This window comes from Vitis vinifera, chromosome 19 (genome assembly GCF_030704535.1).
Source record: "Vitis vinifera cultivar Pinot Noir 40024 chromosome 19, ASM3070453v1".
Lineage (NCBI taxonomy): Eukaryota > Viridiplantae > Streptophyta > Magnoliopsida > Vitales > Vitaceae > Vitis > Vitis vinifera.
Window position 1 is genome coordinate 23,492,734 of NC_081823.1, and position 27,406 is coordinate 23,520,139.

Sequence of the window (27,406 nt, forward strand, 5' to 3'; positions counted from 1 at the left end):
GTTAGGGAGAGTGGTCCATGAGGTCCCTTCGAGAACAATTAATACACATCATGGGAGGAATTGATATTGTCTTCACCATGTAATTGAAGATTCCCCATTGGAACGAAAACTCATTTTGCTCCTTGGAATGGAAACTTAGAAGTTACTTTTTAAGGTATTTTAAGTGTCGAGGGTTCTAACCCTTTTTTGAACTTTAGGCTACTTTGTTTCCTAAAATTTTAGGGAGAACATGAGGGGGAAAAAAAAAAAGTAAAATGAAAGTAAAAAACTAGACTTAAAATCAATAAATTATGTTTATATGCTACTTCAAACTCATTTATTTTATTTTAACTTTTTTTATATTAGGTTCAAATAATTAAAAAATACACAAATTTTTAATTAATTTTAATCATATTTAATTTTAAAAAAAATATTTTTAATGATAAAATTGAATATTAAAAAATTATTTTTCTTAATATTTTTTTCTTCCCTTAATCCTTGTTTAGAACCAAATATAACCTTAAGACTGACATCGGCATCACAAGGACAATAAGGCTTTTAAAATGGAAAAAAGAAGGTTAAGGTTGCAAGGCAAAGCTACTTAGACAAAATCACTTCAAATACTCTACCTAGGTTTTTCCCTATAAATGCTATTGGTTGTAGGCTTTGAGTCGTGCATTGACTATGAAAGAAGGAACCTCATTAGACCCCCTATGCTTGGCATTTAAATTTATTCGTTTTTTACATAGCTATAAATCATTGTTTTCACTTTTTCTAACCAAAGATTTCCCAGGATTCTCTCAATATCTCCTTATTAAACAACTCTCTTTCAACCATAATGTAAAGAGAAAATCAGCACCACTTTTGGAACTAATTCACGTCATACCTCTCAATGTCCCCTGCCTGCCACTTTGGAACATTATACCTGAGAAAACCATACCTATCCTACCGTATTCTTTGCTTGCAAAGACTCCCTGTACTTGGGGAATCTACAGTCAACATTCAGGGCTTAAGAATTCTTTTCATTTTAGGCTTTTAGAGTAACAAACCCACAGTATGCAAGTAAATGGGGAAATAATTGGTGATTACAATATACAGAGAACAAATAAATGAACTAGAATAAAACAAATAAAAAATTTTCAAATTTAATTATAAAGCGCACTCGGTATGTTAGGCTCAATATTAGAATCTAGAAAAGATCATAAGGAAGAATGAACTCAATAAAAGATTACATACAAACAAGTCAAAAATGACCCAAAAAAATAACAGGCGTTAAAGTACCACTCTAAGATGTATGAATCCACAAAAAATTTGGGAACAAAAACTGACAAACTAAAATTACAAGTATAAAGACTGAAAGTCGTCTATTACTGTTTAGAAAACAAATACACTTGAGGAAGATTTAGAATCCACAACTGCTGTCGTCTCGTGTTTGGGTTTGAACTAAAGCTTCAACAATCACTCATGATAGAGATGATGGAGAATTTTGAATCCACCATTATTTTCTCAATCAGACATCCTCTAAATCCATACATTCGTTTTTGACTTTCCATGTTTCAGTAATGCATTTTATGGTTTTGAAATATGAGGTTGTCTGTTGGTTCCCAAGTGTAAGAGATTAACACTTTCATCTTCACCCTTCATTATGAGAAATTGCTCTCATGTAGGCAACACCTATTTCAGCAAGGAAAGATCAATGGTATCTTTTAGGCCTTCAGAAATAAAAAGGACAGAACAATCTTTAGAAATATAAAATAAATTAATAAAACCACACTCTTCAGTGATCTTCAACAGAAAAATCAGCATCTTTACCTTCTCTCGTTAACTTTGGATATAAATGAACATCATTTATATAAGCAACCTATCGAATAAATATATCTTATTAGACTATGAGTCATGTCTTTTTTAAAATTCTTATATTAAAAGAATGGTACAAAAAGAACCAATAAAAACAATGTCTATCATATATTGTGAAAACGAACGATTCCTACCCACTTTTATATCAAACACTGAAGTGGTTTATTTTTCCTATAAAAAAGAAAAGAATTTATCATTTGAAATTCAACACAAAAAAAAAATAAAAAAAGCTAGGCTTCAATAGTATTTCTCAATAGTTGAAACCTTCAAACTAGTGATTTATAGGTTCAACTAATATCATCAAAGCGTGTCAATAAAAGGATAACTATGCTTATAAATGTTTAGTTAAATCTAGAATCAAAATTTTAATTCAAACATTTATAGGAAAACTGTCTAATTAATTATATTAAAAGAGAACAATCTCTAGGAAAGAAAAAATAAATTGATAGAACCATATTCTTCAATGATCTTTAACATAAAAATCAGCATATTTCCCTTCTCTCTTTAACTTTGGGATATAAATGAATTTCATTTCTATAAGCAACCTGTAAAATAAATATATCTTATTAGACCATAAGTCATGTCTTTTTTAAAATTCTTTTATTAAAAGAATGATATAAAAAGAACCATAAGAACAATGTCTATCATGAAGCCAAAGCATCAATCAAAAGTACAGAAAGGTTAATCCTCTTTCATATTAAACATTGAAGTGTTTTATTTTCCTTATAGACAAAAGAAAAGAATTTATCATTTGAAATTCACCACAAAAAAAAAAAAAAAGTTAGGTTTCAATAGTATTTCTCATTAGTTGAAACCTTCAAACTAATGATTTATAGGTTCAACTACTATTATCAGAGCATGCCAAGAAAAGGATAACTATGCCTATAAATATTTAGTTAAATCTACAATTAAATTATAATTCGAACATTTATGGGAAAATTGTCAAATTAATTATATTCAAAGTCTTGAGTAGCATATCTTTTAGGCCTTCAGAAATAAAAAGGACAAAACAATCTCCAAGAAAAATAAAATAAATTGATAGAACCATACTCTTTAGTGATCTTCAACCAAAAAAAAAAAAAAAATCAGCATATTTCGCTTCTCTCATTAACTTTGAGATATAAATGAAGTTCATTTATATAAGCAGCCTCTCGAATAAATATATCTTATTAGACTATGAGCCATGTCCTTTTTAAAATTCTTTTATTAAAAGAATGGTATAAAAAGAACCATAAGAACAACGTCTATCATTAAGCCAATAATAAGAATCAACCAACAGTATAGAAAAGTCACCATCCATATATTGTGAAAACGATCAATCCTACCCACTTTCATATCAAACACTAAAGTGGTTTAGTTTTCCTATTAAAAAAAAAAAAAAAAAAGAATTTGTTATTTGAAATTCACCACAAAAAAAAAAAAAAAAAAAAAAAAAACATAAAAACTAGGCTTCAATAGTATTTCTCAATAGGTTCTTCTAATATCATTAGAGCATGCCAAGAAAGGGCTAACTATGTCTGTAAATGTATAGTTAAATCTATAATCAAAATTCTAATCCAAACATTTATAGTAAAATTGTCAAATTAATTATATTAAAAGTCTTGAGTGGCATATCCTTTAGGCCTTTAGAAATAAAAAGGACAGAACAGTCTTCATGAAACATAAAATAAATTAATAGAACCATACTCTTTAGCGATCTTCAACATAAAAATCAACATCTTTTCCTTCTCTCATTAACTTTGAGATATAAATGAACTTCATTTACATAAGCAACCTATCGAGTAAATATATCTTATTAGATTGTGAGTCATGTCCTTTGTAAAATTGTTATATTAAAAGAATGGTAAAAAAAAAAACCCATAAGAATAATATTTATCATGAAGCCAATAGAAGCATCAATCAAAAGTACAGAAGGGTACTTCCATATATTATGAAAATGATAAACCCTACCCACTTTTATATCAAACATTGAAGTGGTTTATTTTTCCTATAAAAAAAAAGAGAAAAGAATTTATCATTTGAAATTCACCACAAAAATAAAAAATAAAAAAAATGAAAAAAGCTAGGCTTCAATAGTATTTCTCAATAGTTGAAACCTTCAAAGTAATGATTTAGGTTCAATAATATCATTCTACCATTTACAACTTGTCATTGACTCATTATGAGCCTCAGGGATAGAAATGAGACTTTGTCAACCTTCATTATTATTGCTTTTTTACATTACCTAGGATGTGACTACATCAGCAAATATTTACATAATTAATCTAATATGTTACCTAGACATGTTGAAATAGTTTTTAAAGTATCTATTGATGGTTATAGGCATAATTCTTCACATAATTAGCAAATGATTTTTGCTTTTAACATAAAAATGGGAAATGAACAAAGACAAATAACTACTTTTTGTTTGAGTCGCAAAAATGATGCTTAGTGTCAAATTGTTAAATTTTCAAGTGTGGTAATTGGAAATATATTGAATCTCTTCCATGAAAAGACTCTAGTTTTAGAATAAGCTAAATATTCATTTGATCTTATGCGGAAAAACATAAATATTAAAACACTAGAAAGATGTTAAGCCTCTAAGCCATAATGTTGGAAATTTTAATAGAGTATGTTCCTATACCGATGGATATATTGGATCCTTGATGCTTTCAATATGAACAAAAATTAATGTCATATGCACAAAGAGAGATACCCTTTTGTGTAGATTGTTTAGATGTAGATGTAGTGGCATGGATATCAACTCGGGGAAATGATACCAGTATTAAGTGTTGTAATTGTCACTTGCTTTGAGAGTGGTACTCACCATTGACATATCTTGAAGTTTGTCAAACTATTATCTTCAAGAATAGGAAAAATAATTCTATCAATCACCTTCAATTGAAAGAAAGAAGAAAAAGAATACTTGTTACTAATATTTTTTGTGCACTCTAGACCACTTAGATTGCTAAGCTTGAGAAGCTTGAAAAAAGTGTTGACTAAAATGTTATACCAATTCAATAGAACATGAAAATCAATGGATCAATGTTGCAAACAAAGTATACTTTTTTTTAACAAACTAGTTGAGAAGTGATACACAATAAAGAATATCAAAGTTAGAAAAAGAGTAGAAATTATAAACTTGAACAATGAAGTTTATGACGGACAGTAACAAAAAAATAAGAGAGCATAAATCACTAATGCAATTGAGCTAACCTTTTCCATGGGTGTCACCCATCCATAGCTTGTCAACATTTGCCTCTAGAGTATTGAACATTAATGCTCAACCAAGACTAAGTATTATGTCTTTAGTATTGGCATTGATACTGAATTAATTTGCAAAAAAAAAATGATTAATCCAAGTACCTTTGTAATCAATGCTTAATTATTTCAAGTAAGATATTATGGAGCATTAACAATTGATTTCTTTTACCAAAAAGCCCAGGAGACTATCTTCACTTCCAAGCATATCTACTCATGTATGCATGTCCAACCTACATGGCATGGCTAGTCTTTATTAGAACAAGACAACAATCTTAACATGATGACTATAAAAACAGTAAAGCATGAAGCCAACAAAAATGGTAAATATGGTTGGCATTGCAAACTTGAAATATTTGACTGAAGGCAAACCTGAATTAAAGAGAGCATGAGTCTTTAAGCATCGGTCTTCCCTTACCTATCAATATAAAGAGAGCATGAAGCAAACAAAAGGGTTTTCAACTTTCAAATCAAAATGCACATGCACAACTCAACTAACTGCCTAAAAATAGGAAGATAATTAAGAAATTAATATTTAAAATGAACTAAAAAAGAATGAATTTAAGCTTCAATAGTAGTTCTTAAGAGTTGAAACCTATAAACAAACACAATTCATACTTGAGTTTTCTCTGGAGAGAGATATCTATTGTAAAAAGAGAAGGAAATCATCACCATCTCATGTTCTATAAGAGAATATGAACAAAGAAGAATATATTTATATATCCTGATTTATAAACATATAAAATCCTCATAGACAAGACACTTGAAGAAAAACGCACTTGTGAACAGTGATTTGAAATATGTGTCATGCCCTTAAAGCTTTATTGTTCTACTACCTATAAGAATCAAAAGATGAAAAGTAAAATAGAGTGTAACAATCAATAATAAAACATAAAGACACAAAATGAGGAAGAGATTGGAATTGTAAACTTGAATAATAGAGTTGGTAATGAGAACCTGAATTGAGAGCATAAATCCTTAATGCACTAACCATGTAGTAACTATGAATGTGAGACATGAGAAATTTTTAGCCTAATCCAAAACTTGTTTTATTTTGGCATCAATTTTTTCAGTTATTTTAAGCTAGGGTGATAGATGATTGCAAGCAGTAGTTTCAAACATACAAGCAACGTTCTTAAAACATTTATGACATCATCACCATTATCCAACAAAAGTATTTCTTCTTAGAACAAAAAAACCTACCTTCTTAGGACAATACATGCTCAATTCCCTAACACAAATGTAAATTTCCAAATTCATAAACATATCCTTAAGATAACACATATACAACCTGTTGGTCTGTTGTATGTGAGAATTAATAAATCATAACCAAAACCAAAGTTTTTAAAGGCGAAGGCGTAAGGTGAGGCATTTTTGTGCCCATGAGGCGAGGCGTAAGCCTCGAAGCGTTGAGGCGTAAGCCTTTTGAGACCCTTATTTTATAATTAATAAATATTTTACAATATATAAAAAATAAAAATAAAATAGCATAAATTAAAAACATGAAAACAATCCATTAGAATTATAAAAAAAACCTTACTAGTTCCATACTTTCACAATAGGAAATAAAGGCAACCATACTAATAGTTCCAAACAACCATAACCAAGTCACAAAATATCAAATAGAGTTTAACACATATTACTAGAACGTTTCAACTTAAATCATCCTCTCCAATGTCATCATCATCCTCGTCCAACGTATCAATAGTTGGAAAGTTCCCACTATCAAACCCTCCCAACTCATCTAATTCCTCATCTTCATGAATTGGTGTCAAATTCAACTCCTTCTCTTTGCCTTTGCCTCCACTTTCACCTAACATAAAGTATAAATTAGGTGTAAATATTATAAGTTCATTAATAAATTTAACAAAATTTATAACTTAAATTTTGAGTACTTACTTGCAAATTCATCATGTTTTCTTTTGTTGGAATGTGAAGAAACCATGTTGTCTGATGATGCTTGAGTCTCTTGGTTTTGGGATGACACAATTCTAATAGCATCAACATTAAATAGTTCATTATCTTCAAGCCAACAAAGATCAAGCGGGAGGAGAGGATCTTCTTTCTCCGTAATCCACTCATCATCCGAATCAATCTCATCTACCAAAATCGAATCAACATTTTGTTTCCTTTGTAGACTTCGCTCTCTCAATCTAGTGTTGTACCTCACATACACTAGAGCATTTAACCTCTTATGTTCGAGTCTATTTCTCTTTTTGGTATGAATCTACAAATAATAATATAAACAAATTTATATATTAAAATTAAATTAAAGTTCTCTAACATTAGAATAAAAATGCATATACTAAATTTTTTTAAAAAGTAGAAATATTACTAATGCAAAAGTGCTCCAATTTCTCTCACATCCTGAAGCACTACAAGTGAGGCTAAGGACTTGAACAACAAACTTCTACAACTCCAGTGTGGAACCCCCAAAACTCATCCACCAACTCGTAAGACTTCTTAATCTTCGAGAATCAATTGCAATTCGGCTTCCAAATTCACCCATTCTTGGTCATATGAATCCAACTGAATGTCAGCTTTTAAACGTTCTTGGTAATCCAACATCCTATCCATGCATTCAAATAATCCCTTCCTCACCTCATCCACATCAGAGAACTTATCTTCATAGCGCAATTGCAGATTAACATAATAAATCTGCTACATGTAAAGGCTGATGAAGTTGCGGAGTCCATCTTGCATCTATTTTTCTCCAAATTGGGTCATATTTCCTCTCCATGCCCCCACAATTAAATGCAATTTTCTCCTTGGCTAAATCCATCAACTCATAAATATAACCCATGGTTGGTCTTTCCTCTGAATCAACATCTCTTAAGACACTTACTAATGGAATAGTGGTCTTAATACAAAAAGCAACATGAAGCCAAAAATTTGGATCGAACAATATTGCACTTCGAGCTTTTACACCTTCTACCTTTTTGGCCCATGTACTAGAACACCATTTTTCAGATGAGAACATTGCTATAAGAGCTTGTTTTTGCTTATAAAGACTTTGGAGAGTAAGAAATGTAGTAGCAAATAGTGTAATTGCTGGACGAATGAGTTCATGATTTTTTGTAAATGTTGTCATCAAGCTAAGAACCCAAATATGCCCATATATGAACTTCACCACTTGTCTAGCTCGCAAAAGTGTATTAGTATGAACATTTCGCTTCCCAACATCCTCCAACATCAAATCTATGCAATGAGCAGCACAAGGAGTCCACCACAATCTTCTCCTCTTTTCCATAAGCCTCATTCCAGCATTCACATAATTAGATCATTATCAGTAATAACTTGCACAACATTCTTCTCTCCAATTTCTTCAACCACCTCATCAAGATGCTTGAACATCAATTCTCCATTTTTTATCGTATCAGATGCATCAATTGATTTCAAAAACCATGTGCTAACAGGACTATTTACTAAAAAATTTATAAGACATCTACTCTTTCTATCTGTCCAACTATCTAACATAATTGAGCATCCATATTGCTTCCAAGCTTTTTTGTGCTCTTCCATCATGATATTTATATCATTCACCTCTTCTTTCAAAATCCATGTCCTCAATTCATGCATAGCTGGAGGCTTAAACCCAGGCCTAAAATTTGCAATTGCATCAACCATAGGAACCCAATAAGGATCATTCACTGTATTAAATGGGAGACATTTTGAGTATATAAACCAACCAATTTTTCTACACACTTCCTTTCTTCTAGTTTCCACTTAGAATTCAAAGTACTTTGTCTAGGTTGTGAAATTGTGAATTTATCCATGGATCCCCTAGGTATAGGTTCCCCACTCCCATTTACACTCCCACTACCACTTTCATTACCACTACCACTCCCACTCTGCAATGTCCCCATTGTTTTAGAGAAAACACTCTCATTTGGACCCACACCAATTTCTTGGAGCAATTCATTTCTTTTTTATTTTTGTTCCTTATAATTGCTCAATGCCTCTTGGCATTCCAGTCCTTCACTGATTTTAGTACATGGTTTCATACCATGATGAGTTCCGGTAAGGTGATGTTTTAGTCTATTCACCCCTCCCGCGCATATTTGATTACAAAACTTACATCGTATATAATTTTCCTCAGAGACTTCAATAATATATTTCCACACAAAATCTTTTCGTGAAGCTTTCGAATCGGAGGAACTCATTCTAAAAATTAATAATAACAATAATAATTAAATTTCATTATATAATTGACCTTAAAAATAATTATAAAACATAATTGAAATATCAAACTAACAATTAAAAATTAAAAATACAGCAAGAAAGAGTGAGAAAACAGTGTCGGGTGACTCTTTAAAACTTTAGTGTTGTGCATTGTTTTAAAAATGGTGCAGCATCATTTAACTTTATTGCACTGTGCATGCATAAATGTTGCTGCCAGGTGCAATAAATGCTATTGGAAGCAATAAAGGTTGTTGCTGGGTGCAATTAAGGTTGTTTCAGGGTGCAATAAAGTTGTTGTAGGGTCAACAAAGGTTGTTGTAGGGTCAAGAAAGGCTGCTGCAAGGATTTATTTGAGATGGTTGTGAGGAAAAAAAATGAAGGTCAAGAACCAGAGAAGAAAAAATAGTGTCGTTGAAACTATGAGAAGTTGGACAAAAAGAGTGAAAAACAGAGAGAGAGAGAGAGAAAAGAGGAGATGAGAAGGTTGGGACTGTGTGAGACTAAGAGAGGGTGAGCAACAGAGAGAAAAGACCTACCTATTGAGAATCGAGATGAAGTCGTCAGAGTGAGAAAGAGGAGTTGCCGAAGAAGAAGTCGATCTTCAGGTTGCCGAAGAAGAAGTCGATCTTCAGGTTGCCGAAGAAGAAGCTAATCTTCAGGTCATCGAAGGTACGAACCACGAAGAGCTAGGGTTAGGGTTAGGTTTCTCCCCCAACTTGTTCCCTTTGTTCCCTCTTCAGTCTTCAATGTGTTTGCGGGGTTATAAAGTCTTCAACGGTAAGTTGTTTCTATTTTTTTTTTATTAGCCACCTTAGCAAACCAAAGGCTCACGCTTTAGTGAGCAAGGCGTCAAAGGCATTTCCTTTTGTGTTCAATGTTGTTGTGCCAACGCCTTAAGGCGTTTTCTAGATGCCTCGCCCTAGAGCGCGCCTCTAAGAGCGCCTTTCAAAACACTGACCAAAACCATAGTGCAATAGTTTTTATCAAATTAGTTGGGAAAAGATAATGACGACATATCAAAAGCAAAATGAAAGGCCAAAAGCATTAACCTAAATAACAAAGACATATTATGGATGAGACACAAATTGAAGAGAGGTTAGCTTGAGGAGTTGATGGAAATCCACATGCAACAATATCCATGCATAGTTTTTCAACATAAATCTCTAGGACATTAACTAAAATTTGGTTGATCTTCACCACAATTCCTTTTAGATTGGCCTAAAATATTTAATAAGCTAAATAACAAAGACATATTATGGAGGAGACACAAATTGAAGAGAGGTTAGCTTGAGGAGTTGATGGAAATCCACATGCAACAATATCCATGCATAGTTTTTCAACATAAATCTCTAGGACATTAACTAAAATTTGGTTGATCTTCACCACTATTCCTTTTAGATTGGCCTAAAATATTTAATAAGCTAAGCACTTCACAATCATGGAAAATTAAAGATAAGATAAATTATCTATATAAATCTTTGATGCTATGTCTTGTATATGTCTTATGATCTCTAATGTTGATAAGAATCATATTATTAAACCCTTACATAATTTACTAGAGTACCAAATCTTATAATGTGCAAAAATCCTATATAGTAGTTGATGATTTTTTTATTTACAATTTCTATAGTATCTATTTTAAGTGTTAAATTATATAATATTATAATAGTTTGTATGTTTTATTAGGAGTAGCTATGTGCACCCTTTTCTAAATTATGTGACATTAACACTTCTATAACTACTTTCATTTAATTTTATTTTATTTTTGTGTTATTTATAATTTCCATGATTTTTTAAATAAAGATCAAAATTTTGTAAATGTTTTTTATACTTCTATTTATATCAATATTTTGTTCTTTGCTTACATCTCTAATATAGAAAACAGTTGAGGCAACTAATGGTCTCTCTCAGCCATATGAGTTTGTGATATTACTCAAGCTAGTATAAGAATGATGCCCAAACTCAGGAAGGACAACATGTAATGGGTTTCTCAAGAACCCTAAAGCCTATTTGGTAGTAAATGTAAGAACAGATTTTCCCAAGATATTTGCACCATTATCCCTTTGGCAGTAGGGACACTAATTAAATTTGTGATAAATTATGTAATCTAAGCCAGCATTTCCATAAATTCTTGGAATTCAAAACATAAAATAACATGATCATTTTTTATCCATAACATTAGAAATTGGTTTGAAGATGCACAATTCTTATTGTATAAGCTATCAAATGTATAAGGTGTAAATATAAATAACAAAGCTATCTTTTGCTTCATATGTTGTCTCATGCCATAATTATGAAAGTAGAATATAACAAGTGCATATTGATTGTCAAATAATTAAAACAAGGCTAAAGAGAATGAGAAGAAAAGTTGGAATCTTAGACTTGAAATGGCTTTATGTATTAGTAGAATTTTCACAAAAATATAAATTTTTGAGATATGAGCGATCTTGTGTCAGACTTGACCAATTCCTTTTGGCATCTTTCCAATAGACATAGATAATTGTAGATTTGAGTTTCTGGAGGGTGATAAGGAATGCATCTCATCCTGCAGTGATGTCAATTCAAAGAAAGAATGAACTTGAAGCTCTATGAGTTTAAGTGATAGTAGTATTGCAAAAGCAGAACAATTGTCAATTGTGAGTGTGGATGGTGATAACATGTTGAGCACCTCCTTTTAGAGAGATATTACCATTATTGTTTGTGTACTCCAAAGCATTCCAATCCCAGAGGTCAAGAAACTCAAGTGAAGGGACGTAACTAGATTGTCATATGAATTGGTAAGATGTGAAACTCACTCAAATTGTTGGTGTTCTACTGCATATGAATATCAGAAAAAATCAGAACTCCAAACAAAGTAGATCAATTTAAACAAAATGAATGGGAAGTAATAAATTAAATATTAAGAATTCTTAACACGCTTGCATATGCATATGAGAATCAGGAAAACAGAACTATAGAAAAAGTATAACACTCTTATAACATTGTAAAATAATAACAAGAAAATTTGAAGCCATCAAAAAATAGGAAAAAGACTGCATTGTAAACCTGAAACATTGTTGATGGCATGCTCAAATTAGAGAGACTAGGAGTAGTTTATGAATCAGCCAATATGAATCAGCCAATCTTTGCTAGTCGATATCTCAAGTGGGCCCTTTGGTGTAGTTCTAGATTCTCTTGGATAAAAATTTGAACTGAAATGAGCCTTATTGCTCCAACCACTCCCCTAACCACAGGATTTACACATGGACAGGCTAACCCTTCCATGTTTATATGACACTTATAACACAATTGCAGGAATTATAGAAATCTTAGGCCAGTCTTAACCTTTTCCTTTTGTCATGTTTCTAGTAAGTATAACAACAGTGGATTGTGACTTTTTGTAAAGTGCTCATAGGCAGATCCCTTCTCACCACCATTTCAATCAGAGCAGTTAGCAATCTAAAGCCTCAATTTTCAAGACAACTTAAGGCTTCAAGGGTTGTAAGACAAAGAAATTAGGCTACCCCCTCCCCCCACTACCATTTCAATCAGAGCAGTTAGCCATTTAAAGCCTCAATTTTCAAGACAACTTAAGGCTTAAAGGGTTGTAAGACAGAAAAATTAGGCTACCTCCCCTATGCATTTTCAATAACGTGGGAGAAATGAGGTGCTAGATAGTAGGAGATATATTAGTCTATGACAATTCTCACTTTCTAGTTACCTTAAAAGGTGAGGTGGCAACACTAGGAGACATATTAGAGAGTTGAGACAACTGCTTCAATATCCAGTTTTTCTTTGACTTGGCAACAATTACATCTCAAATAAAAGTTAACCCAAATTTCCAAAACTTGTAGAATGGCGAACGAAGTAACAAGATCTTATATTGACTTATAGTCATCCAGGTACAAAGCACTAGCAAGTTATATCTTTGAAGATACAAATTTCTAAATTTACTAATCTAATGAATTAATGAAAGAGGTGAAAAATGACAAAAATTACACAATTACTTTGTCCAAAAACTATTAATTAACAGAATTAGACTCTTAACAGATGTTGCTCATTTTCAATACTTGGTTAATGATTTCTAGCCAAACGATCCCTATATTGCTCATAAAGGGACAGTCCTATACCTAAAAAAAATTACAAATAGGGTGGAATAATAAGGAAGTCTTTTGCCTAGTTTTGTTTGGTTAGAATGACATTTTAAAAATAATTAAAGGCATAGTGATAGACTTTTGTTTTGTCTATGCTAATACACATAGGGAAAAGACAAGAGAACTACTCTACAAAATTTACACTTAATGTTTGTGACTTGTTCAATTTGATTACAGTCCTAGTAAATATGAGAAATAACAAATGAGCACAACAGTCTTAACAGATTGATAATTAAATTAAAAAATAATACAACCATCCATAGTGGGGAGATTACCTAAAATATATGGTACAAAGCATCTAGGATTGAAAAAGATAGCAGGAATTCTTTCTACATCAGACATCTATAAATATGAATTTCAGGGGAATGAGAAATGTTTAAGCCAGTTCAAAACTTGTTACCTTCTTGAAGTGCTTTCAAGCTCAAACAGGCTACTGTAGGGAGTGATTTCACGTTGGGCCAAGGACTAATCACAAGCTTCTTAAGTAAGGTGCAATCTGTGACAAAATACTAAATAAATCAACCTTAGCATTTTCCTAAACACTCAGAAAGCAAAAATTAAAGTAACATAATTACTTGGTACATGGTATAAGTATTTGATTGCATAAAATGCAAACATAAAAAACAAAATTGTTATTTTCTATACATGCTAATGAATACAAAGAATTATCAAGGCAGAACTGTAAATACAACATACTGATTGGAAAATAGTAAATATGAAGCTATAAAAATGAGATGACATCTTGAGAATTTAGACCTGAAGTAGCTTTCTGTACTAGTCTTTGTAGGGCGCTAAGGGAATGCATCTCTTCTGGCAGTGATATAAGGGCAAGAATAAATTCAAAGCTCCATAGGTGCTATAAGCCTGCATATCCAATCTGGTAATGTTATCAATTGAGACCAGTGAAGAAAGAGTCTGATGCAAGTAAGAGAAGTCTTTACCTTTGCACCAACCCTCAATAGCTTTTTTCCAAGGCATGGGCAATATTCAGCCCATCCTCACCATCATCCTTATTTGCAATGGCATATAAGAAACCATTGGGCCAATGAATAACCATGAGTTTCTTAAACAAGGTGAAATCTGCAAGAAAATAGTAATCAAATCAACCCTAGCATTTTCCCGAACTCTTGTAATGCAAAACTTAAAGAGTAATATGATTAGCTTGGTCCTCAATGACCATTTAATGACTTGTCTAAATTGTACATTGATTTAATGATGCAAACCTTTCAACTTAGTGACTTCTTCAAAATTATAATTTTATCAAATAATTTGGCAGTAAATAATAAAAATTGCAGCTATTAAAAACAAGAAGAAACATTGAATTGTAAAACTGAAATATATTGTAGATGACATGCTTGAATTAAAGAATATCCTTCATGAATCAATCATCCATTACCGGTCAGTATCAATTCTGGAAACATTGAAAAACTGAGGAGCACAGTGATTCAAATTCAGGGCAGACAACATTTTGTAGCTCATTAAGAGATCTTTGGATGCTTATCCAATCTGATAAAGTTGCTAAACAAGAACAGTATTTTAAGAATTTCCAGAATGGTAACATTTTGAGGCATCAATGATGGAGGCACCAACTCAAGCTTCTGAGTCCTTGCAATTTGCACGTGAACCTCATCCCCATTATCTGACAAAAGAAGTTGCCTACAACATTTATTCAAGGTCTCAAAGTTAATATTGAATCCACTGGTGGAGATGTCCAAGCACTACCATTATCACTTTTTACAGCAAACTGAAAACAATTATGTGTAATAAAACCATTAACCTATTCCAAACATAAAATAGAAAGATCATTTCAGCAAAGAATTATAATAGTTAATTTTAACCATGAAAATAAACATCATTAGTAATTGATATCTTTAAAGATATGATTTTCAAGCCAAACAAGTTCAACTAAATTATAATACATGATGACTAAATCATAATATCAATGGACTACTATTTCTCTCTATTCTAACGCTATCAATGGCTAACATAATAATCAAGTGTATTTATCTATGTTGTGTTTTGGTTTGAGTTGATATTGTAGAAAATAGTATAAAGCATAGCAATAGACTACCATTTTGTCCATCCTAATACATACACAGAGAGTAGAGATAAGACAAGTAGTATAGACATTTTTTTCCTTTATATGATCCATTAATAAAAAAAATTATCAATGAGCATAACACCCTTAACATATCGATGGTAAAATTTATGATGCTGCAGCCATCCCTACTGGGAGAAGGATTACCAGAAATATACATGCCCACTAGCAGACCTGAATTAAAAACAGAGCAAAAGTCCTTTCTGCACTAGTCATCTAGTAGATATGTTTTTATGGGCGATGTGAAATCTTTAGGGCAACCCAAGACTTGTCCCCTTTTAGCATCCCTTTAGGCATTAAGCCAATCATAAAGCTTCTTAAGGAAGGTGAAACCTGTGACAATGGTTTAAAGATGGAAAAAAATTTTCAAACTTGCTGATCTGAGCAGTTTAACAGAGCAAATATAAAGAAGTGACAAAGCAAATGAAAATAGGGCATTCTGCATGTATGATAATAAAATTGAAAAAAAAACTAGGGAATTTCTGACCTGAAATGACATTCTGTATAAGTTCACTCTTCACTAATGCAGGTACATGTTAATTTATAGGATATAATCAATCTTGGGCCAGTTCCCTTCGACATCTTTCTGTAAGGTGCTCATAATTTTATATATTAAGGTGTGCAAATGAGGTGAGACTGCCAATCCAATGTGGTAATGCTGTCAAACCACAATAGTTGTAAATTGAGAGACGTTGAAGAGTTGAAACATGTCGATGCAGCTCATCTAGAAGAAATATCAAAATCACATATCTTCTATATGGACAAAGACTCCAATGGAGAATCAATAACAAGTATTAACTGCCGCAATACCTCTTCTCTCACTGTAGACAGTAGCAATTTCTTAAGACAAGGTAACAAAGACACTTGCAAGGATGTCTAGAATAGAAAAAAGACTCTGAGCTCAGGGCATTGCGAGATCTTTAAACTAGAAAGAAGAGGAGATGAATGCAGTTCCAAGGACGCTAACTCCTTACAATACTCGATATCTAATTGTGAAAGATAAGGAAATGAAGGAGGTGGTTGTGTTGGTAACATTTCCAGGCCCCAATACCGGAGACACCAACTCAAGCTTCATCTTCATTATCTAACAAAAGAAGCTCACTGCAACATTTATTCAAGGTATCAAAGGTGATGAAATATTGAATCCCCTCGTAGAGATGTCCAAGCTCCACCATTATCCCTTGTACATTCAATTGACAACAATTACATCTGCAATAAAATAGTTCATCTAAGAAATTTCCAAACATGAAGAATGCAAACACAAAATAGCAAGATCACTTTAGCAAGAAATGATGAGCTAATTATAATTATGAAAAGAGACAACATTAAAATTGACATCTTTAAAGATAAGATTTTCAAACTTTACTAAATTATGATAAATGACAGCTAAATCGTAATATCAATGGACTACTCTGTTTTTGTCTATGCTAATGCTATCAATGGCTGACATAATAATCAAGGGTTTTTGTCCATGTTGTGTTTTGGTTAGAGTGATATTTTAGAAACTAGTACAAATCATAGCAATAGACTACTATTTTGTTTATGCTAGTACATACATAGAAAGCAGAGATAAGACAAGAAGTATAAAAAAGTTTTGCTTGACATGATCCATCAATAACCAAAATTATAGATGACTCTGACATTCTTAATAGATCAATAGCACAAAGTACAAACAATGATAATGATGATGCAACCATCAAAGGTCAGAGGAGGATTTACTAAAATTTACGTCTGATAGCACACCTGAATTGAAAAGAGAGGAAAGGTCTTTTTTTGCATTGGTCATGTAGTAGGAATGAATTTCTGGCAGTGATTAATCTCAAGGCATGTAAATGATATGAGGCTGCCTAACTAGAACAGTCCTAAATGATAAGTCTGCAGGGTATTGAGGGAATGCATCTCTTCTAGTAGTAATGTCAATTAATGGCAAGGATGAATTCAGAGCTCCAAAAGTATTCAAAGGCTTCCTATCTAGTCTGGTGATTTTGTCAATTAAGAGCAGAGGAGAGAGTATGTTGTAAGTGAATGGAGTCTTTTCCTTTTCACCAGCCCTCAAAAGCTTGTTCCCAAGGCACGGGCAATATTCAGCCCATCTTCACCATCATCCTTTTTTACATTGGGATATTAGACACCTTTGTGCCTATGAACAATCAGAAGTTCTTAAGCAAGGTAAAATCTGCAAGAAAATATTGATTAAATCAACCCTAGCATTTTGCCAAACTCTTAGAATATGAAACTTAAAGTATAATGATTAGGTTGGTCCCAAACTACCAATTAATAACTTGTCTATTGTACATGATTTGATGATGCAAAATTTTCAAAAACTTAGTGATCTAAAATCAAACATTATAAAAATTGAAGCTATTAAAAACAAGACAGAACATTGGATTGCAAACCTGAAATATATTGTCAATGACATGCTTCAATTAAAGAACAAAAATCCTATATGAATCAGGTACCATTGCTAGTCAATATCAATTTTGGGAAAATTGAAGTGTTGAGTGACACATCCCTTCTGGCAGTGATTGCAATTCAAGGCCAACAGCATTTTCAAGCTCATTAAGAGATGCCAGACTGTCTTCTAGTTTGATTAAGTTGCAAAACTAGAGAAATTGATGATTGTAAGGATTTCCAGAATGTTAACATTTTGAAGCCCTAATAGTGGAGGCACCAACTCCTTATTTGACAAAAACGCTCTCTGCAATATTTATTCAAGCTATCAAAGGTGATAAAAAATTGCATCCACTGATAGAGATGCCCAAGCCCCACCATCATCCCTTTTTTACATTGAATTTACATCAATGACATCTGCAATAAAATAGTTAACTTGAGAAATTTCCAAACACAAAATAGCAAGATCATTTTGGCAAAACAGAACAATGAATTGATATCTTTAAAGATACATTTTTCAAATTACTGTTACATGCATGCTTTCAGGCCACAAAAGTTCAACTAAAGTATGATACATGACAACTAAATTGTAATATCAATGTAACATTGTATCCACTGATAGAGATGCCCAAGCCCCACCATCATCCCTTTTTACATTGAATTTACAGCAATGACATCTGCAATAAAATAGTTAACTTGAGAAATTTCCAAACACAAAATAGCAAGATCATTTTGGCAAAACAGAATTATGAATTGATATCTTTAAAGATACATTTTTCAAATTACTGTTACATGCATGCTTTCAGGTCACAAAAGTTCAACTAAAGTATAATACATGACAACTAAATTGTAATATCAATGTAACATTGTATTTTCCCTATGCTAACCCTATCAATGGTTGACATAATAATCAAGTGTCTTCGTCTATGTTGTGCTTCAATTTGAGTGATATTTTAGAAAATAGTATAAAGCATAGGAATATACCACTGTTTGGTTTATGCTAATACATACACAAAGATCATAGAGAAGACAGAGAGTAGAAAATCAATGATGATGCAGTCGTTGATGGTGGGAGAAGGATTACCTGAATTCAAAACAGAGAAAAATTCCTTTTTGCATGTGTCATCTAAGAGATATAGCTTTCTGGGCCATGTGAAATTTTAGGCCAATTCAAGACCGGTCTTCTTTGGGCTTTAGGTCAATCATAAGCTTCTTTAGGAAAGTAAAATCTGAGACAAATAATATTCAAATCAGACATCAGTATTTCGTAAAACTCTTAGAATGTAGAACTCCAAGTAAAATGATTAGTTTAGTACACAACACAAGCAATTGGTTAGATAGAAATAATTTTCAAACTTACTGATCTGAGCATTTTGACAAACATATGATGTGCAAATATAAAAGCAAAATGAAAACAAAGTATTTTGCATGTAAGAAAATAAAATTGAGAAGAAAGTTGTGGGATTTTGCACCTGAAGGGCTTTCTGTATCAATTCATTTCTTATAATCATAGATATAAATGTATGGGATATGAGCAATCTTAGGCCAGTCTTTACTAGTTCCCTTTCTACATCTTTCTGCTAGGTGCTCACATTAGATATATGAAGGTTTGTAAGTGAGGTGAGGCTGCTTATCCAGGGTGGTAACGTTGCCAAACCAAAACATTCGCGAATTTTTAGATATTGAAGAGTTGAAGCATGTTCTACTTAGCTCATGCGGGAGAAATATTATTTCATCTATGATGCAAATATACAGAGACTCCAATGAAGAAGCAGTGACAAGCATTAATTATCGTAATACCTCCTCTCGCTTTATGCAGTCCTAGTGTCTTAAGACAAGGTAACGAAGACACTTGCAAGGATGTCAGCTTAGGGCATTCCCAGATGTATAAACTAGAAAGAAGAGGGGTTGAACGCAGTTCCAAGGATGCCAAGTCACCGCAATTCCAGATATCTAATTGTGAAAGAAGAGGAGAAGGATGTTAGCTAGTAGACACCATAGCCACCTAGTAGATACAAATAATCACAAGCTGCTTAAGCCATATGAAATCCATGGGGAAAAGAGTAATTAAATCAGCCACGACATTTTCCCAAGCTCTTAAAATGCAAGAACCTAAAGTAATGATGGAAAAGGCTTGCATTATGTGTTATATGACTGTTACATGTATAACACAAGTGATATCTTGAACAACTAAAGGCACATCATATGACTTTGGCTCCAAATTTTCTCTTCATATGTACTAACATTTTCTCTTAGCACTTTAACTGCAATGTAATAAAAAAAATGAAGCCATCAAAAAAGCAAAGAGAGTTTAGATCATGGTCTTGAAATAACTAAAGAACCTATGAGTCCATGAATTAGGTAATATCAATATGAGGAACATAAGAGTGCTAAAGGTCATATCCATCCAGGGCAGGCAGCAAATTGTAGTTCATTAAGAAATGTGCATGAAGTAGTCTTTTGCTAAACCAAAACAACTGATGATTTTTATAATTTCCATAACGGTAACTGGTTGAAGCCGTAATAGTAAAGACAACAACTCAAGCTTCTAACTCCTTGGGATTAGCATGCCAACCTCATCCTCTTTATATAATAAATGAAGCTCTGTGCAAGATTCATTCTAGGATCTTAAGGGTGATGAAATGTGCAATCAATTGATACAAAGACATTACTTTATCTCGCCTTTGAAATTTAAAATACGTGATAGAGTCAAGTGTGGAAGCCATTGATATCAAAACATTAGTCCATGGAAACCCTCAATTTTAGTTACTCAAGGAAGTTAAGTGTCCAAGCCACACATGCTTATCCCTTTCTGCATTGACTAAATCTGCGATAAAATACTTTACTGAAGAAATTTCCAAAATATAGAATGCAAAGATAAAGTTTCTAATTCCTTGGGATTAGCATGACAACTTCATCCTCTTTATATAAATGATGAGGCTCTAAGCAACATTCATTTTAAACTCTTAAGATGACATAGAGAATCTATTGATACAAAGACATTATGTTGTCGCATCTCTGAATTTTCAAATACTTGAAAGAGTCGAGTATGCTAGCCACTGATACAGAAATACTAGTCTAAGCAAACCCTTAATTTCTAGTTACTAAAAGAAAGTCAAGTGTCTAAGCTCCATGCTATGAAGACAATTACGTCTACAATAACATAGTTAAACTATGAAATTTCTCAAATATGAAAAATGCACAAAAAATGGACTTCTGTTTTGTCTGTGCTAATAAACCCAGAGCAAATACAAAGGAACAAAATTTCTGCTTTACATGTTTGTTGTCCTACACAATATGTTACTATGAGAATTAAAAAACCAAATTTTAGTAAGTATGACACTTTTAACTAATCAGTATCAAAATAAAAGATGATGGAAGTGAGTTATGGTAGATTGCACACCTGAATTTAAAAGGGAGTAGATGTCTTTCCTACGTACATTGGCCATCTATATGAATTTTTGGGCCATGAAAAATCCTTAGACCAAACTAAACTTTTGGCAGTGATTTTATGCTGGGGAATTGAAGAATGCAGGTAGTGATTTCAAGGTGGGCCAAGGAATAATCATAAACTTCTTAAGTAAGGTGGATCTGCTGTAGTAACTAAATCAAGGTCAATCTATGTAGTATAACTTTGTACCGTCAGTAGCAATCTTTAAGGTTCATCAAATGGATAAGGTGCGAACGTAAATAACAAAATCAAATTTTGCCTTATATGAGAATATAATATAAACTTTTGCTTCACATGAATAACCTAAATAGAATTCATGTTGTTACAGGATATTGATTGTAAAAATAACAAAAACTAAAGCAACAAAGAATGAAAAGAAAGGTACGTTTCAGACCTGAAATGGCTTTCTGCATCAGTTCGTTTCTGAACTAATTTCTGAGACACGAGTAATCTTGGGCCACTCATTTCCCGAATTGTTAACAAATGATTTCGACTGTGTAACGCCTCTCTTCCGGCAGTGATGTCAATTTAGGGCATTTACAAATTCGAAGCTCTTCAAGTGAGGAGAGGTTGCCTATCCAATCTGGTAACGTTGTCAAACCAGGCCAGTCGTGAATTGTGAGACTCTTGAGGATTCTAAAAGAGCACAATTCCTCTGGCAGTGATTGTCAATGCAGGGCAAGGACCAATTTCAAGATCAGTTAACGAGGTGAGGCTGCCTATCCAATCTGGTAATGTTGTCAAACCAGACCAGTCGTGAATTGTGAGACTCTTGAGGATTCCAAGAGAACGCAGTTCTTTTGGCAATGATGTCAATTGAGAGTAAGAACAAATTTCAAGGTCAGTCAGTGAGGTGAGGCCACCTATCCAGTTTGGTGATGATGCTAAACCACAAGAGTAGTCAATTGAGAGTGAACGTAGGTTGGTGAGGGAGCGCATCTCTTGGGCCAATGATGTCAATTCAGGGCAGTATCCGATTCCAAGCTCTGTAAGTGAGGTGAGGTTGCCTATCCAGCGTGGTATTGTTGCCAAACGAGAGCAGTCCCAAATTTTGAGAGTTTGGAGAGTGGAAACATGTTGACGAAGCTCGTCTGGCAGAGACATCAAATCATCTATGCTTTCAACAGACACAGACTCCAATGAAGAAGCAGTAGCCAACATCAACTCCCGTAGTACCACCTCTTTGACTTTACATAGGTACAGCTTCTCAAGGCAGGGAGATGGAGGAAATAGTAAAGATGTCAGTTGGGGGCAATTCCTGATGTCTAAACTAGAAAGAAGAGGAGACGAATGCAGTTCCAAGGATGCCAAGTCACCACAATACCGAATATCTAATTGCGAAAGAAGAGAAGGAGGCAGTCGCAGGGATGTCAGCTTAGGACATTGTGTAATCTTTAACTTGGAAAGAAGAGGAGATGAATGCAGTTTCTTTTTCTCTAATGTGTTTGGACAAAAATAATTTCTTTAAAACAATAATTTCATAAAATAATTTGATTCTCACGATAATTTCAAAACTATTATGTCTTATTCCTTCGAATATATAAATTATATTATTTTTATTTTTATAATTATTTTAATTTCAATAATATATAAATTATATATTTATGACGTCACTGATTCGACCACGGTTCGATCAGTGAACCTTGAACTAGTAACTTTTTCGATTCAATGATCGGTCTGTTATAAAAAGTGGAGGTGGAGGTGGAGGTGGAGGCGGAGGTGAAGGTGGAGAAAATAGTCGGGGGCAAGCCCTAATGTTTAATTGTGAAGGAATAGGAGAAGGCAGTCGCAGGGATGTTAGCTTATGACATTCTTTAATCTCTAACTTGGAAAGAAGAGGGGATGAATGTAGTTCCAAGGATGCCAACTTATCACAATTTGTGAGTGTTAATTCTAAAAGACAAGGAAATGAAGGTGGGTGTGTTGGAGATAAGTCCCTCCTCCACAACTCCTTTAACTTTGGCATGCGCTCGAGTTCAAGGTACTCAAGTGATGGGAAGAATGGCCCTTCGGATGAACAGTGGTCCATGTACTCCACCTTTTCTAAACACTGAAGCTTCAGAGACTTGAGGTGAGGGAGTTCAACAAATGGCGGTAGAATCTGGCATCCTAAACAACTTTTCAAATTAATTGTGCTGAGGTTAGGGAGTCTACAACTCAAACCACCATTCATCATCCAACTTGGAAACCCCCTACCTCCATATCCTGTTATAAAAAACTCCTTCAGGTTTCGATGTGGTCGTAGGCCTACCATCACTGACTCAGCATCCTCACCCGATTGAGCTTGAGCTTCTTCACCATATGACCATTCTAATTCCAAGGACTCGATGTATTGTTTTTCCCCCAAATTTGCTTCCTCGGATTCTACGTTAGCATCCCTTACATTTTCAAGCTTTTTAATCCATAGCTTTCCTCGAAGGTTGTTTAGCCTTTTCAATTCACTCAATCTGCCAACTTTACTCCCAGTTCCAATAACAAACAGTGGTAGGCTTTCAAGCAAAGTCAACCTCCCTATCCCACATGGCATATAACTCAAACTTTCACACCTATCATTCTCCAAGTGCCTAAGATTAATCAATTCCCTTATGTCTTTGGGAAATTCTTTTAGATTTCTACAATCCATAAGTTTTAATGTTTGCAAATTATATAACCTTGTAATAGCATTTGGGAGTACCTTGAAATCATTGTATGAAAGATTGAGATATCTTAGATGACTCAATTTACCTATAGATTTTGGTATCTTTTTTGCAACGATTCCAGTTAGGCTCAACACACGGGAACACTTAAAATTTGGAATAAGTGTATTAGGAATTGAATAATTAGCTTCAACCCATTTATTAAATTTCAAAATGGTCCTTATGTGTTTCAAATCCTTCCAATGGATATTCAACATCATAAAGAATGACACATGATAAACTCTTTCTGATATCTTCTCGTTCTCCACATTTTCTTTTAAAACAAGGATTTCAGATCCAACAATAGATTGTGCAAGATCATGTATAAGATCATGCATTTTACAACTTGATATATTATTATAAACATCTTTTTTAGCCTCCTCTAATAATGATCTTGACAAATAATTCCTCAAAATACCGATCTCCTACATATGAAGCTTGAATATATCCTTGTGCCATCCACAATTGCACCAACAATTTTTTCTCAATTTCATAGTCTTTTGGAAATATTGCACAATAAGCAAAACATTGCTTCAAATGGAATGATAGATCATCATAGCTTAACTTGAGCACAGATAAAGCCCTATCATTATTTCCACCTTCCAATAGCAACAAATTTTCATTGTTTCTAATGGACAACCACGGACGTTCCTCAGTTTTAAAGCGCAATATTGCTCCTAGTGTTTTGATGATAAGAGGAACTCCATTACACATATTCACAATTTCTTTTCCAATTCCTACAAGTCTTGGATACATTCTCTCTTGTCCTTCTTCAAATGCTATTTTTGAAAATAAATTCCAAGACTGGTTTTCTTTCAAACCTTTCAAAGAAAAAGGAAAATGATCAATACCCATAGTTGATGCAACGTTTCTATTTCGGGTGGTTACTAGAATCTTACTCCCTTTAGCACCAACCATCAACAAGGTCCTCAATCTATCCCAGTTTTGGAAGTCATCATTCCAAACATCATCAAGTACTAGCAAGTATCTCTGCTGCCTTAGTTTTTCATGAAGGGAAACTTTCAAAACTTCCAATGACTCAGATTTTTCTACAACTCCACTCAAGGATTCCAAAATTTTTTTAACCAGCAACTTTACGTCAAAATCATCAGAAACACAAATCCATATCTTAGGCCCAAAAAAGTCTACCACTCTCTCATCATTATATACCAGCTGAGCAAGAGTGGTCTTGCCCAACCCCCCAATTCCAATAATGGCAACAGCAGAAAGATTTTTTTCATTCCCAGATGACACCAACAATTTTATTATCTCTTCTTTATCTTCATCTCTTTCTACCATTTCAGAGGTCAACACAAATGAGTGAGTCTCTCTCCAACTACTCTCTACCTCCCTGTGAACTATGTTCCCTTGAACAAGTTTTAGCAGATCGATTTCTTTTACAATTTCATCAACCTCTTCTTTGATATTCTTGACTCTACTACTCATCTTAAAACGATATACAAGTTGATTTGAAGATGAGAAGAAGTCACTGACCTGCCTTGCTACTCCTCCACGCTGCAGCTGATGGGTTGCAAAGTCATCCAACAAGTCATCAGCATCATACACGACATCTTTGAGCCTCCTCACCCAAGTTTTTACTGCATGGCTTTTCTCCTGCTTCTCCTCAGCATCAAGAAGTACACCCCTGATAGCGTCCAGTTTCTCCGTAAGCTTCGTTAACTCTTTTGCCACACCAAACGCAGATCCAATTTGTTGAATAGCCGAGGAGCCTAACTTGGTTAAAACGTCAGCTATAATATTGAATGGGATTTGTTCAGCCATTTTTTGAAGAGCTGAAACAGGAGAAGACCAAGAAAGTATGGTAAGAGAAGGAGAAGTTGAGAGAATTGTAAGAGAGAATACCACCAGACAAGCAGTGATGATATATCATATACACAGAGCTAGTGAGAGGACAATAGAAGAAGATGTAGTGGGCCTAATATGATATACTTTGATTAGTCAAAAAGCAATGTGAACTTATCATATGCTCATCAAATAATTTCTAGAAAGAGATTTCAATGTATTATGGTTATAAATAAATATGAGGCACGTGCTCTTCAAATTTATGATTTTTAGGCATGCATTTTTACATCACATTATGGCATTATTTTATATTGATTAGTTACACTCCTTCTATTAAGGATGAATTAAGATAAGATAATTATATATATAATTGGTCACTTGTTAAAGCTCAAATAAATTGGTGATTTTATATAAATAAAATAAAATAAATATTGATGATTGGATTTTATGAATAGAAATTAATCAAAAACTTATGAAATATTAAAAATATTTTACAAAATAAGCAATGAAGTAATAATACAGATGTGGAAGTACATGATAAACCACATAAAATTATATCCAATGAAATCAAATATTAAACTAATATTTAAATTGAATTAATTAATTATAGAGTTATCTCAATAAGTAAATAATTAAATTTATAATAATGAAGCATAAACAATGAATTTAAATTTAATATTAAAAAAATTGAATTAATACTCAAATTGAACAATAGTCGTAATTTACTGACATACCTTAAGTAGTGGTTGTCGTTGATTTGTAACAAATCTGCAGCTTCAACGGTCTCAAAATTATAAAATTTTGAGAGAAAATGAGAAAAAAAGAAACAATTGATGCAATAATTAATACGAGATCAGGATGGCTTTCAAGTGGAATGGAGAGGAAATGGAATAGAGATGAAAGCATTTATACTGGGAATCAAAATAGCCGTTGGGAAATGTGTTTGATTGTTGGATCACATTCAGATCGAAATCTGACCGTTGGATCATGAAGGAGCCGTTGAAAACCGTTCCTGACCATTGGATGGTATCAGGGATCATTACGGCCGTTGGGAGGAGCGGGTCAACGTCTCCCTTGCGTGTAACAAAACACGTTTTTTTTTTTTAATTATCATCTTAAAAATCAATTTCCATATTCAATTGAAAATTCAACTTTCAATTGATTTTTTTTCAACTACAATATATTTAAAAATATTTTTTCAATTATCATATTTTTTTTTTTTTTAGATTATGATATTCTTTTAAATCTCATGTATTAAGTAAATATAAAATCTCATACAAAATGTATTTTCATCATAATTTACATATTTATTTATTTTGCCTGTTTCACGCTTTTTGAAGCTTCAATCTTAAAATTCCTTGATTTATTTTAGAGTTGATTAAATATGATAAGTTTAGGATGATGAGTGACACATATTCATATTTTTATAAATATAATGTTATGATTTTGTGAAAATGTTAATAATGGTAATATTCTAGTATCCTATATCAATTATGGATGAAAATTTCCATAAATTTCGATAAAATTTAGTCGAAATATCACGTTTCGATAGTCATGAAAATGAAACAGGGGATCAAAATTTCAAAGGGCATAAATA

At 32.9% G+C, this 27,406-nt stretch overlaps 1 protein-coding gene across 1 annotated transcript; it reads right to left on the reverse strand.

The window, feature by feature from the left end:
- Positions 1-1,099: 1,099 nt before the first annotated feature.
- LOC100259335 (putative disease resistance protein RGA4) lies at positions 1,100-26,683 on the reverse strand. Its single transcript, XM_059735171.1, is given in 16 exon segments — positions 1,100-1,653; positions 5,032-5,141; positions 5,249-5,309; positions 5,449-5,494; positions 9,795-12,072; positions 13,792-13,887; positions 14,148-14,255; positions 14,333-14,471; positions 15,637-15,822; positions 15,977-16,698; positions 17,949-18,297; positions 18,965-19,109; positions 19,681-19,833; positions 21,726-24,407; positions 24,409-25,799; positions 26,544-26,683. Coding segments are annotated over 2 exon segments (2,808 nt in total). The 5' UTR covers positions 25,789-25,799; positions 26,544-26,683; the 3' UTR covers positions 1,100-1,653; positions 5,032-5,141; positions 5,249-5,309; positions 5,449-5,494; positions 9,795-12,072; positions 13,792-13,887; positions 14,148-14,255; positions 14,333-14,471; positions 15,637-15,822; positions 15,977-16,698; positions 17,949-18,297; positions 18,965-19,109; positions 19,681-19,833; positions 21,726-22,979.
- Between the last annotated feature and the right edge of the window lie 723 nt (positions 26,684-27,406).